The following is a 13,894-nucleotide window of genomic DNA, read 5'->3' on the forward strand; positions in this document are numbered from 1 at the left end:
AGCGCTGGATCTTTTTGTCCTGTTTCTCCACTTCGAATTCGCGCAAGACGTACGCCCTCATCATCCACAGTTCGACGAAACTGGAGAATCTTTCGTGGTAGTACTCAGTAGCATATATTTAGGCTTTGTTTAGTTCACCAAAAACTAAAAAAAATTCAAAATTTTCCGTCACATTAAATCTTATGTCACATGCAAAGAGCATTAAATATAAATATAAATAAAAATTAATTGCACAATTTGTCTGTAAATCACAAGATGAATCTTTTGAACCTAGTTTATCTATGATTGGACAATAATTGCCAAATAAAAATAAAAATGTTATAGTACCTAAAACCAAAACAAAAGATTTACAACTAAACAAGGCCTTATTGTATAGGGGGATGCATGCCTTCAACTGGTCCATACTCCCTCCGTCCCTGAAAGAATCAATTTCTAGAATCCGTGTCAGTCAAACTTTTTAAAGTTTGACTAACTTTATAGAAAAGAGTAACAACATCTATAATATAAAATACACATTATATGAAAATATATTTTATGATGAATCTAATAATACTAATTTGATACTATAAATCTTAGTATTTTTTTCTAGAAATTTGGTCAAAGTTTAAAAATTTTTACTTAGGACAACTCTAGAAATTGACTCTTTCGTGGACGGAGGGAGTATATTTTATCCGTCGGCTAGCTTCTTTGTCGTGGCAGCGTCGTCAGCGCGCATCGTCGCTGATCCATTTGTTCACGGACGGGTGTCTAGTACCACGGACTAGGATAGCAAGCACGTGCAATGCCAAACGAAGAAATAATGCAACTTGCATTGTTGGCACGGACGTACGTATACCATTGAAAAAAGAAATCGTTCTCTGGTCATTTCGTCTTGCAGCATATACCAAGTATAACTTGCCGTACATGTTCTAACTACCAACTTGATTTGGCACGTGCTCTTTTTGTCCCCAATTAACTGTCGCCAAAGATTTTTATTTTAAAAGTTTGACTTAATTTGCAAAAAATACACACAACATTTATATTTTTAAATAAATTTATTTTAAAAACTAAATTTAAATATTTATCTAAGGATATAGTTATGTATTATAAATATTAATATTTTTATATATATTTAGTTAAAGTTATTTCTTGAAAATTAAAAAAGACAGATATTTAAAAACGAAAAGAGCACGTATATATTAAAATGAATCATTCTTTGGTCATTTCCGTCTACCCGAAGGAAAGCAGAATTCTGTGGGGTTCATTAGGACGGGGTCGTTCTCGTTACGTTCAGGATTACATTACATGGATATCGATGGAATCACATGCATGACTCTTGACTCATGACTCATGACTGACCGCTAGCACGTGGACGACTAGCTAGCACGTGCACGACTAGTAGGTTTAATGCGTGTTTTTTTACGTGTCAAACGACTCACAAAGATGACACTTCATTATATATAATGCATACAAACTTGTGCCAACCTACTCCCTCCATTGTTTTTGACATGTCATGTTAACTTTATCCTAAGTCGAATTTTAGTATTTTTAACCAACCGTATCTTTAAAAACATTATAATTTACAACATATAAATCATATTATGAGCCGCTCGTCTGAAAAGTCATGGCTGAAAATACTATTCGTTGATTTGTTGTGAGAAAAAAACACAAATAAACTCAAGCGAAAAGTCTCATTATGAAAATATTTCTCATAGTAAATCTAAAAACACAATCTTATAACATAAATATATATAATTTTTTTAGATCAATATTTAAGATACAAATGTTAATTTGATTTAGGACAAATCTAATACGACATCTAATTAAAAAACGGAGAGAGTACTTGCATCAGCACCGATGAGTTGTACTAACCTGCTCGATCAAAATCATCATCCGCTTATACGAAGCTGCCGCCCTGATTCAAACATGTGAGAAGAAATCACACTACCTCTGAATCTAATTAACTAGCTTATGGTATTCGCTGATTTTCTGATTAGCCCATTGTTTCTAAGTTTTGTCGCTAGGAAACTGTGTGTTCGGAAATGTGGTGACCTTGGAGCTTTATCCTTCGTTTCTTTTGACCATGTAATTGCTGAAAGAATTTCCACAGAGAGCAGTCCAATCCGCCCATACCTTTTTGTTTTTCCATTGGATAGGCCAAATGTGGCTTATTTCTCTTATGCACTATCAAGTCAGGTGGTGCTCGTTATTCTCGAGTTCTTGCGTTGGTGATCGAACTACAGTACTACGGTAGCTGTCGTGCAATTTGGCTGTTAGTTCTGTTTTTGGTGCTACCTTGGTTAGCTGGTACTTCCAGCTTCTGTCAAGTGTCTATAACTGAATATTGTGCTTTCTATACTATACGAGTTTACCTCTGTTATAAAAACAAAAGGTTCTATCATCGAAGAAGGAGACATTGACTTCCAACCTACAAGTCAACGGCGCGCCAGCTGAATGTATAGGCATATCACATATGTTGGATATGGTTAAATACAGTTCCTCTGCCCATTTCAGTCGATGGAGGATTTTGTCATGGCCAGTCAAAGTTTACTTTGATGATCAGCCAGACTTAGTTTAAACCAAAACAACATAGCCTCAATGATGACTACTAACGGTCCGGAACAATATAAATCTACAGTGATTAGATAAGAAACACATGGACAAGTCGTGCCCAAATATATTTCCCCTTGACTGATGAATCTCTTCAGATAACGTTTCCTGTCCCAAGACTGAAAACGAAGAACGTACTGAACTGGTAAATAATTTTATATACTTGTTTGTTCATTTGAAAAGTACGTAATTTTATATAGCTAACCTCTGTCGTATTCTAAAGAAATAGCTAACCCCTGTATCTCTTATTTATTACGTACTGTACTTGTACAGTACAATGCGTGCTGAGAACTCCCGTGGTTGGTAGGTGCAGGCAGTCGAGCATGGTTGGGTGTGGATGGAGTCGTTGGTAGCTAGCTGGTAGAAGTTCATATCCCTATCAGCATCTGTACCCACAGGTATATGTAGCTGTCAAGCTGTGGTTATCCATACAATCTTTTATCAGAAACAGAGTAAACATTCCGTACATATACCGGTATAGTCTCAGTGGGGCTTTCATCAGAATGTCATACACATTTATTAGAGCGTCATGTCAGTAAAACTATACTTTTTGCATTAAACGAAGAGGAGAGAGAAGGAAGTAGTTTCACCATGGCGAAACTCCGCGGGCGTTGTTTCCCACGCGGTGAAACGGGATGAAATCCTCAGCGAGGACTAAATCGTTTCACCATCTTGCATGTGATCCAATCATTTTGCAGTAATTAAATGTTTTGCCCAGCCTAGGAAACGTCAAGGTGAAACTCAGGCATTGTGGAGGTTATTTTATTGTTCGTTTCATTGATGCTTTGTTAGCAGATTTGTTTTGGAAATAGTACATTAAAACGGGCCACTAGACTAGCAATCTATATTTTGGTATCCACAGCTACATCCTTCGGACATAAGAGCAACTCCAAGACTACCTATATGCACTTGGCAAATCCTAATTTTCGGCAAAACATGGAAAAAGCTCCTCCAACACTACCCTATATGCACTTGGCAAAATAGGATGCTTGGCAAAAAGAGGGCCAACTGGCTCAAATTTAGGAGCGTTGGGAGCGCTTGGCATCCTGCCTACGCGGTGGGACCCACACATTCAGCATGCGCGCATGCCTTAAATAGATTGCAACTTTTGCATAAAAGTCCCTCTGATTTTTTTCAGAAATCACAAGATAGTCCAAATTTGCCAAAAAAATAGCTAACTGTTGGAGAAGCCTCTTTTTTTCACTTGGCATTTGAGTTTTACACTTGGCAAAATCCAAAATTTGCCAAGTGAAGTTTAGGGTAGTGTTGGAGTTGCTCTAATACCAGCAATAACCACAGCCAATCCCTAATCATTTTGGGGACCATATCCTGATGGACATCTGAATATCTGATGCATAGCGAATCGTGTTTCGCCCAGCCCAGCAAGATCACGCGAGAGAGGACTTCTGTCACTCTCAGTATCAATAATTCTAAACCTCTCTTGCCAAACGTGCAGCCAATTATCCAACTATGGACTAAACTTTAGTCCGATGATCCAAACAGACCCATGATCCAAATAGAACCTATGAACTATGCTGGGCTGATGTCCTAATGATAAATTAAACAGTTTTCCATAGATTGTGATCCTGACGTAACCAGAAGAGACAACATTGCGACAGAGCGAGGAGCCCATGTACGTACTCAATATAGTAGTAGTGCATTTTACTTCAAAATAAGTAGATTACAGATCAGAAAAGCTGAGTGGCAGACCATGGCCAATGACATGGCAGCAAGGTAAGAACAACAGAGACAGAATACACGTTTGCACGGATCACTGCTACAATCACAAAAAAAGGACGAACACAGAACAACAACATATAATAATAATCTTCAACTTCAAATCGCAAACGAAATGAAGCCTTGAGAATACTGAAAAATACTCCCTTCTTTATTCCTTTCTCGCATACGGTACGGTGTGATCTCCTCCTCGATCCTCTTGCCTCTTGGCGCCGGCGCCGGCCGGTGGCGGCGTCCTGCTGCTTAGCAGATGGGCAGGGGCTTGCCGTCCCACTCCTTGAGGCACTCGAGCATGGGGTCGATGAGCTTGCCCTCGCTGAGCGCCAGGAACACCTTGTTGCACTCCTCGCCGGGGGACTTGAGCTTCTCGCCGGTCAGGTACACGGCGCCGAGGTCCTGGCGGATGAAGCGGTACAGCGGGTACGACCGGCTGTCCTTGATCCTGTTGCCGATCGGCGCCGTGCCCGTCTCGAACGCCACGCGGGCGGCCTCCATCTCCCTGGGCAGCGCCTCCCTTAGCGCCTCCTCGAACCTGTTGATCTTGGAGAAGACGGACGCGCTGGCGTCCTTCTCGGCCTCGCCGCTGGCGAGGGCGTGGTCCACCAGCACGGCGCGGATCTTCTTCATCAGGGGCGAGTTGGCGCTGCAGGGGTCGTCGTAGTACCCGTACACGGCCTCGCGGTCGATGGCGGTGAGCAGGGCCTTCTCGCTGAAGCGCGCGCTGTGGAGGTCGCCGTCGAGGCTAGTGGTGAGCACTTTCCTGGCCGCCGCCATCACGCAGTTCTTGACGGCGCTCTTGAGGTTCTCCTCGAGGTGGCGCAGGTCGACGGCCTGGCACAGCGCCACCATGTACGTGGACGACATGAGCTTGAGGATGTCCACGGCCTCGGCGGTCTTCCTGGCGGAGACGAGGCCCAGGGAGTTGACGTCCTGGTTGTGCTGCTCCGCGCTCTGGACGTGGTTGGTGATGGGGTTCGCCAGGTACTGGAGCTCCGAGCAGTAGGACGCCATGGCGATCTCGGTGCCCTTGAACCCGTAGTCCAGGCTCGGGTTGCGGCTGCCGGCCAGGTTGGAGGTCAGCCCGTTGTTGTAGAACTCGTTCACCAGCTCCGAGAACTGGGCAAACATGAGCTTGCCGATGTTGGCGATGGCGAGGCGGGCGTTGTCCATGGAGACACCGATCGGGGTGCCCTGGAAGTTGCCGCCGTGCAGCGCCTTTCCGCGGTGGACGTCGATGACCGGGTTGTCGTTCACCGAGTTGACCTCGCGCTCGATGGACTTGGTGGCGGCGCGGATGACCTCGATCTGGGGGCCCAGCCACTGCGGCGACGTGCGGAGCGCGTACCTGTCCTGCTTCGGCTTCAGCAGCGGGTCCATGGCGTTCACCTCCTTGGCGTGCTTCATGAAGGAGCTGCCGTCCAGGATGTGCTCCATGATGGCGGCGGACTCGATGGACCCCGGGTGGTGCTTCAGCTTGTGGGTGAGGTGGTCGGTGTACTCAGGCTTGCCGTTCATCACCTCGCAGAAGACGGCGGACAGGACCGAGGACAGGACGGCGAGCACGTTGGCGTCGAAGCACACCATGGCGGCGAGCGCCGACCCCACGGACGTGCCGTTGACGATGGCCAGGCCCTCCTTGGGGTTGAGCTTGAAGAAGCCGCCCTGGATGCCGGCCACCTTGAACGCCTCGGCGGCGTCCACCTTCCTCCCGTCCACGGTGACGGCCTGCGCGTTGGGGCGGCCCGTGATGAGGCCGGCGATGTAGGACAGCGGGACGAGGTCGCCCGACGCCGTGATGGTGCCCCGCAGCGGCAGGCACGGGCTGACGCCGGTGTTGAGGAGCTTGGTGATGGCCTCGAGGATCTCGAAGCGGATGCCCGAGTAGCCCTGGAGGAGGGTGTTGATGCGGACGAGCATGGCCGCGCGCGAAACCTCGGACGGGAGCGTGTGGCCGTCGGAGCCATTGCCGAAGATTCCGGCATTGAGATGCCTGGTTGGTTGCATGCGTTGCAGACAGAAGGGGAGAGAAAACAAACAAATCGAGCAATGTCAGTTGTAATGTCATTACGAGTAGGATGCAAAATGTTCATAGAATCTAGTATCGAGAATTTTAATGAGCTATTAGCTGCTGCCTGATGACAGGCATCATCGGCAGCAGCAATTGCAAGGTGCAACGACCGGACGGTCGGTCCCGGTCGTTGGCAGTGGGCACTCATCATCATCATCAGTGACTCGTCACATGAATCATTTGACGCTGCAACCACTCCGCTGACAGACTACTTTACTGCGACGACAAGTAAGCAGAGGAGACGTCATGAGAGTGGCATGCAGTAGTACGCTAGTACCTGAGCAGCTCGACCTGGAGCGCGGGCCCGTCCTTGGTGCGGCGGTGGGAGGTGCCGCCGAAGCCGGTGGTGACGCCGTAGATGTCGCCGCCGTGGGCGATGCAGTCGAGGATCCACTCGCTGCTGGCCTTGACGCGGGGGCGGGCCTCCTCGTCCAGCTCGACGGCCACGCCGGACGCGTCCTTGGCCGCGGCCACGGCGGCCACCTGGCCGACGCGGAGCGTGGAGCCCTCGATCTTGACGACGGGGTCGCGGAACTGCGCCACCATGCGCTTCACCTCGTCGAGGTGGCTCCCCGTCAGCTCCGCGGCCGCCTTGCCCCAGCTGAGCGGGTCGCTCTCGAGGATGGCCGTGTTGCTCGCCATTTCGACCGGGGAGGAGGAGATGCGTGTGATGCTAACGCGGACGGTGGTGGTGGTGGAAGAAGAGCTCGGGAGGGAGAGGGCAGTTGAGTCTGGAGCTCTTCTTGGAGGGAGATGGAGCGGGGGCGAGGAGGTTATATAGGTGGCATTACATTAGCGATCGTAGCAGCGGGGTTTAGGTGGGTGAGGCCGGGTGTTGGTGGGTTAGTTGGCGACCGGGTTGGTGAGTTGAGTGGTGTGGTGGAGGTGGATCTCTCATCCCAGACCCAGAGATTGGAGTGAGATTCTTTTTTTTTTCTCTGTTGATTGACATACCACTATACCAGAGTAGTATGTGCGTGCAGGTGACCGTGTATTGACATTGTTGAGCTGAGGTGCACTGAAGTCTGATCTTGTGTGCGTTGGTTAGGCCTGGAAGGGTAGGTTGGGATGGAGGCAGTCCAACTACAGCGTGACTAGCTCTTAGCGCTGTTGTCTCCGGGAGCCGTAGAACCCATTGACCAGATTGATTAATTAATCCACGGGCGCCGTCTGATCGTTGCCGAATCCATGCTGTCTTTTTAAAAGAAAAAAAAACTAAATTTCACCAGAGTGTTTAAGGCTTAATAAAGGAGCTTTAATTAATGTCATAGATTTATTACCTCAAGGTTTGTGCTTTTATGATGGTGAGTACATACGGCAAGAAAAACTGAGCTACTCCTATTTTTATAGCCTACAAAGGCCCTTTTTTGATCTCATGGTCTAAAGTTTAGCCACTAAAAACTTTAGATCACTTTAGCACTTGTGGCTCCAAAAAGGAGGTTTAATGATTAGATGGTCTAAAGTTTTAGTCTTCAACTTTCGCCACTAAACTTTAAACCAAAGGATCCAAACATGCCCTAACACATGAATATTTAATAGTACCATTTAGTTTTTTTTTAAGAAAATATATCCTTATATTACTTAGAAAAGTTATTACATTCCAGAGAAATGGTATGTTGCACACAATCAACATAGTGAGTTACCGTTGGTTTACATTGAAGTTATTATATTTGAGCTTTATGAATTTTTACAGCATCTTTGGCTACATAGGTCAGAAGTACTTTTACATTCACATCAACACTTCTGATCTCTTATGGCTAAAAACATCATCCCAACAATCTACGATGAGTTCCACTAAACTCACTCTTTATTGATCATCCTTGTTTTGGTGGTTTAGCAATGGATACCAATTTTCACCTGGTGGATTCGAGAAAAGAGAGAGATTGCTAAGGTTGAGATGAACAAAACTTTCAGTATTCCATCATGGACTTAAATTCATTTTGCTGGGACTTCTTGGTTTGCTCTATGGTTTTGCTATGAGCATTTTTGTATGTATTGGGTTGCTCAATGGTTTTGCTATGAGCATTCTTATTTGCATTGAGTTGGTCTATGGTTTTACTACGAGCAGTCTTGTTTGGCCACGACGTCTTGTGTTTAATTAATTTGTCTCGTCCATCTGAGGCAACAAAGCCCTACGGACCTTAGACTAGTTTCTTCAATGTAAACTCTTTAGTTTTCAGTTTGGTTCATATTTTCATGCACTAATGCGCCATGCTTGTTTTTTTAGCTCTGTAATACCGTGATACTCTCCGGGCCGGGTCGAGGGGTAAGGAAAAAAAAAAGAATGAAAGCGATCGAGCGGTCACATTTGCAGGTGCATGCGCTCTCTCACCAACCCTGATCCTTCCAAACCCCGGCCCGGTGTGGCGGTGTCACGTCAAACAAGCAGCAACGAGTTACGAGTCCCGCGGTATATGGCACCAAATTTTGGTTCGGATTGGATACCAGATTTCTACACGGTGATATCACGGAGGCGTACGTTGATCTTTTGATCGGGACGCATGTATACGTGCAGCGCTGCCACTGGATCACCACTACGTACGTCCAGACCGGAGCACGTTCCCTCCGGCTGGGTGCACCGTCGTCGTTAGCTGACGCGCGCGGACGACGACGTACGCTTGCCGTCTCGCCCGCCCGAAGCTAGGACGCCGGCGGACGGGGATCAAAATCGATGGATCCACCGGTCTCACCAACCGAGAATGAAAAGGGAGAAACAACGGGCGGGCCGGCCTGGGGTTGTTGTTGATGTTGATCCTGCTGCTGCTGCTGCTGCGATCCCCTTTTCTCGCTGTCGCGAGACGGACAGGGGGTTGTTGGGACCTCGATCGATCGATCGGGCGCCACTAGCTAGCTAATTGTCCTCGTTCAACCAATAGGACTAGGAGAAGGAGAGACCCTGCCCTGCCCTGCCCTGCCCTCTGTTTCTTCGTTGCCGTCGTCTGAGTTTAATGCGCCCCCGCCCGCCCCTGTTTCAAAATGCAAGAACGGGGTTAGTTGTATGGAGCGGACGTGGTGTCATGCACATGCATGCATGCGTGCGTGCGTGCGTGCCATCCCGGCCGTGCATATATCACACATGTGTAAACTATGTGCAACTTGGTGCATTGCATGTGTATTGATGTAAAACTTCGGAAGCTGTGTGATGAATCGTCGTACGTACGGGTTGATGTATGTCCGCATGTGGCATCATCACTCACTAATAATATATAATTCACTATCAACTGATAATCGAAAACCGCAGTAAATAAAGCACCTGGTATTACCATTTCTACAGCTTACAGTGTACGTAGTAGATACTTATAACACAACTGAGAAGTTGGAACTACGTACTAGCTGGGTTTATTTAAAAGTTTTGGGTGAGGTCGGTTCGGAACGCGCGAGACGCCTGCACCTGCAGTTGGCGTTGGCCTACAAATTTGTAGCCGCGTGCTTTTTTGTTTCCACCGCGTGAGCGTGACGATCCCTGGTGTAGAGCGTTGCACCAAACCTCTACTAAAGTAAGTAGTACTAAAACTTTTAATTAGATAAAATAAATTACCAGCAGTAGTCCCATCTTATTACCAACCTGCTGGGTTCTTAATCTCCTCTTTTAACCAACATCGATCTGGTAGTTTGCAGTTGTTTCCATCTCAAACAGTGAAATGAAGATGGTACGACTATGAGCCAGGAAGCGCTACGCTGAAGTGTTAGTTGATCTCCCTTTCCAAATGGGCCCAAAAGCCTTTGGGGTCTTGTTCTCGCGCCCTGATCGGAGGCGCCCAATCTTACATGGTTGGTGGGCTTCCGCCGCACAGCGCTATAAAGGAAGGTGGGGGGCCGGAGCTCGAGGTACGAGGTTCACCGCACAGCCATTCACCCCACTGACATTCTAAACCTAATCCGATCCGAGAGGGGCGCTGCCAGCGACGGGAAGCACCACCGCTACTGGCAACACCACCTTGACGTCCGCGTTGTCACCGAGGAACATCTCCAACACGGATCCAATGGCTTCACCAACGAACGACGCCACTGCGAACGCCAGTGGATCTACGGTGGCTCTGGCTCCAGCGACGGTCAAATCTATTTACCATTTTCGTTTTCATATTTGCAGTAGATCTTGTTTAGGAAACCTATATGTACTCTTTTATTCTTGATTAAATGGAAGAAATGTTCCCGATCTACGAATCATGATGCACTACGAATTTAACATGAAGGAGTAACCAGGCGTCTATTAAGCATGTTCGGTCAACAATACATGGATCAACATGCTCAAGAACGCACAAAAGGAAAGATTTGGGAGGAGGGACAACGAGAGGGACGCGAGTCACTTTTTTCCATTTTATTTTACTAGAGTTATGGTTATTTTCCAGACCAGATTATTAGAGTTTGTACGGAGCAAAATCTAGATATTACGAAGGCCTTTGTTAGAGTATCTCCAATTGTTTGGAAAAATGACTTGCTATCCTTGTTTTTTTTGGAAAAAGAAGAAAATTCCTTCTCCAACGATTTGGAATAGGACTTGCTAAGGGCTCGCGCGCGGATCTATCCGCGCTCGCCGTGGCTTGGTATCCCGGGTCGCGAGTTGCTGATTGGTTCTGCTGCTCCTGCTGCATGGTTCTGCTGCTGTTGCTGATTGGTTCTGCTACTGCAAGGTTCTGTTGTTGCTCTCGGCGACAAATTTGCTGCTGCTGCATGATTATTCGCTGCAGAATCATGGCCGGCAGCTGCTGTCCTACCCAGATGCTGGGACAGATTTTGCATAGATGCGGTGAACGAATAAATAAAGCATATAAATTTAAAATGTATGGATAAAATATAAATTTAAATGTATGGATGAAATATAAATTTAAATGTATCGACTTCAATATATATTTGTTGGACCGGTATATGTGGGCCTATTTTTTTATGTTTACCAAACCCAATTTACCAAACAATTGGAGATACATGAAAAATTCACTTGCCAAAAGGTTTAGCAAGTTGCCAAATGACAATTTTTTTCAAGTCAATTTTTCCAAACAATTGGAGATGCTCTTAGTTCTCAAAGAATTTTGCAGAATTTTTCATATTCTTCATCACATCGAATCTTGCGGCACATGCATGGAACATTAAATAAGAAATAACTAATTGCACAGTTTACCTGTAATTTACGAGACGAATCTGTAATACCCGATTTTAAGGACAAAACCAGATATACACTATATATGAGTTTTAGAAGTCAATTCTCATATATAGCTACAAATAAGGGGTAATATCAAAAGACAATGCATAAATTATATAACGTACTTAGTATAAAAGAGATAACCTTAAGGAGCAAACAACGGAAGATAACTCCAAACTTCGGGTATTAACTTCACTCTACAGGATCCAACTGACTGGTTGATCACAAGCCTAAGCTTCTCCTGAGGTTTGGGGGAAATAGCAAGAGTGAGTCCATGTCGAACTCCACAAGTATAGCAGCTAGATTGTATAGCTCTCACAATCTCATGATCAATGTGACATAAATAATGTATAGCATTAAATAATAAATAATGAGCATATTTAACACATAGGAATCATTATCGTCGCAGCAAGAATCCCCAAGGCCGCTCCTGACCGTGAGCTCGGCTAGTATACTAGTTTTTCACCCTCTGCAGAGGTTGCACATCTTTACCCATGAGTCATGATTTACCCTTTCGCCCGAGGTAGCTAGTCTCTTAACCCCCTTCCTAGGGAGGTCGGCAGGGATCACTATGAAGTCTTTCAAAGGTTCGTCTAACAAGTTAGGGCCGCTTGGTTTCATTAGTCAGTCCGTGTGATTCACCCGCAGGAATCCACGGTCTGCTATTCCCCAACTGCGCCACAACGGGTAACCGCTAACGAGCTAGAAAAGTTACTCATACTTAACTAAAGCCAGAGCCATTATAGCCCTCATGGTTGCACTGTTGTCCCGGTTATCACTTACAGATAAATCATCAAGTGGCTAAAGAGTCATTTTTATCATTTATTACTTAACATTAATCTAGTCACAGGATCATGGTCACAGAAATAAAATCCAAATGCTATACTTGCCTTAATCCAAATGCTCTTGCTTATCCTTTTGTTTCTGCTGGTCTCACTTGTTGCCAAAGCTTTGATCTTGATCACCGAAACTGCTCTCCGTCTAAACTCGATCATCATCACACAAACAAACGGAGACAACATACACGAAGCAAACAAGGCTATAATTAGAACAGTACACCAATCATATAAAAACAGTATGAAAAGTTTATAAAAAGATTCTACGCAGCGCTACGATTTCATAGACGTAAAGATCACGAAAAACGGAGTTAAAACGGAGAAGATATGAATTTTTCCAGGATTTTCTATAGATAAATAATTAATTAAATGCTACTGCAAAAATAACAGTTTCAAAACAGTGGAATAATACTTCTATCATGTAGAGCTCATAAATATGAATCCAACGAAATTTGAATGGATGAAAACGGAGTTAAAACGAAGATTTTATGAGCTAAATAAAATCAGTGGCAAACTTGTGAATATCAGAAAGCGTATTTCAATTCAATCCGACGCTTTTACGTTTTCTGAAAGAGAAGGCGAATTTTTGGAAATCCGCTTTGGACTGCGGGTTTTATATTTAAAAATGTCAGGGGCTCTTTAGCAAATCTCCAGGCCGAAAGGGTATCGGGACTTGGCGACCATCGGATTACGAACGAAGGGCCGAGATCGATCTGGGGGAAAGGATCAGCCACCGGCGGCCGGAACAGTGGGCACCGACGGCGACGCCATGGCCGGACCCGGCCGGAACATCGCCGGAGCTGGCGAATTAAGCGCTACGGACCACCAAAAACGAAACCGAGGGCATGGGGAGCAAGACAAGATCGAGGCGAACTCACCTAGGCGACTTTCGCGACCGGAGAGAGCTTGGAGGAGCCGGACGTCGCGCAATGGCGGGTGGATAGGCTCCTGCAAAGCGCCGCGTTGAGGCTGGAGCGAACTGGGGCGAAAACAGGGGAAGAGAAAGGTTGTTGCACCTTCGTATTCTCGTCACGAAGCTCGGCATACGGTTTTTGACGACCTTTGAGCACCTGAGAGCGAGGACCCAGGCGGCGGCTCTACCTCTGCTTGCGGCGAGATCCAACAGCGGCTCTAGGGCGGCTTTCGGGGGTGGAAAGATGGAAATATGGGTCAAGGAAAGTGCCAGGGGTCTTATAGGGGAAGTTGATTACGTCCAAAACTCGAAATCCCGGAGAAATCGGGATTCACTGCCCGGTCAGGAGTCCTGCAGCGCTCCGACGGGGAGGAAGAAGCAAGAACACGCTGACGTGTGGGCCCCAGAGATCAGTGAGCCAAGGAAGAGAAGAGAGGAGGGGCGCGCTGCGGGCCTGGAAAGGAGTGGGCCGGGGTGGGGAAACTGGGCCGCGCGGGAAAGGGGAGTGCTGGGCCTTCGGGCCAGAATGAGTGGGGGAAGAGGAGAAAGGTTTTGTTGTTGTTTTTTTTTTCTATTTTCCTTTCTTTTATTCCAAAGCCATTTCAAGTCCCTTT

General features: G+C 46.4%; 1 protein-coding gene across 1 annotated transcript; it reads right to left on the reverse strand.

Annotated features, from left to right (window-relative positions):
• On the reverse strand, positions 4,224 to 7,155 carry LOC8054282 (phenylalanine ammonia-lyase). Its single transcript, XM_002448148.2, has 2 exons — positions 6,672 to 7,155; positions 4,224 to 6,316 (listed from the first exon to the last, which is right to left on the reverse strand). The coding sequence occupies exons 1-2, from the start codon at positions 7,034 to 7,036 to the stop codon at positions 4,570 to 4,572; spliced, it is 2,112 nt and encodes a 703-aa protein (XP_002448193.1). The 5' UTR covers positions 7,037 to 7,155; the 3' UTR covers positions 4,224 to 4,569.

The sequence above is a fragment of the Sorghum bicolor genome, chromosome 6, assembly GCF_000003195.3.
Source record: "Sorghum bicolor cultivar BTx623 chromosome 6, Sorghum_bicolor_NCBIv3, whole genome shotgun sequence".
NCBI classification, from domain to species: Eukaryota; Viridiplantae; Streptophyta; class Magnoliopsida; order Poales; family Poaceae; genus Sorghum; species Sorghum bicolor.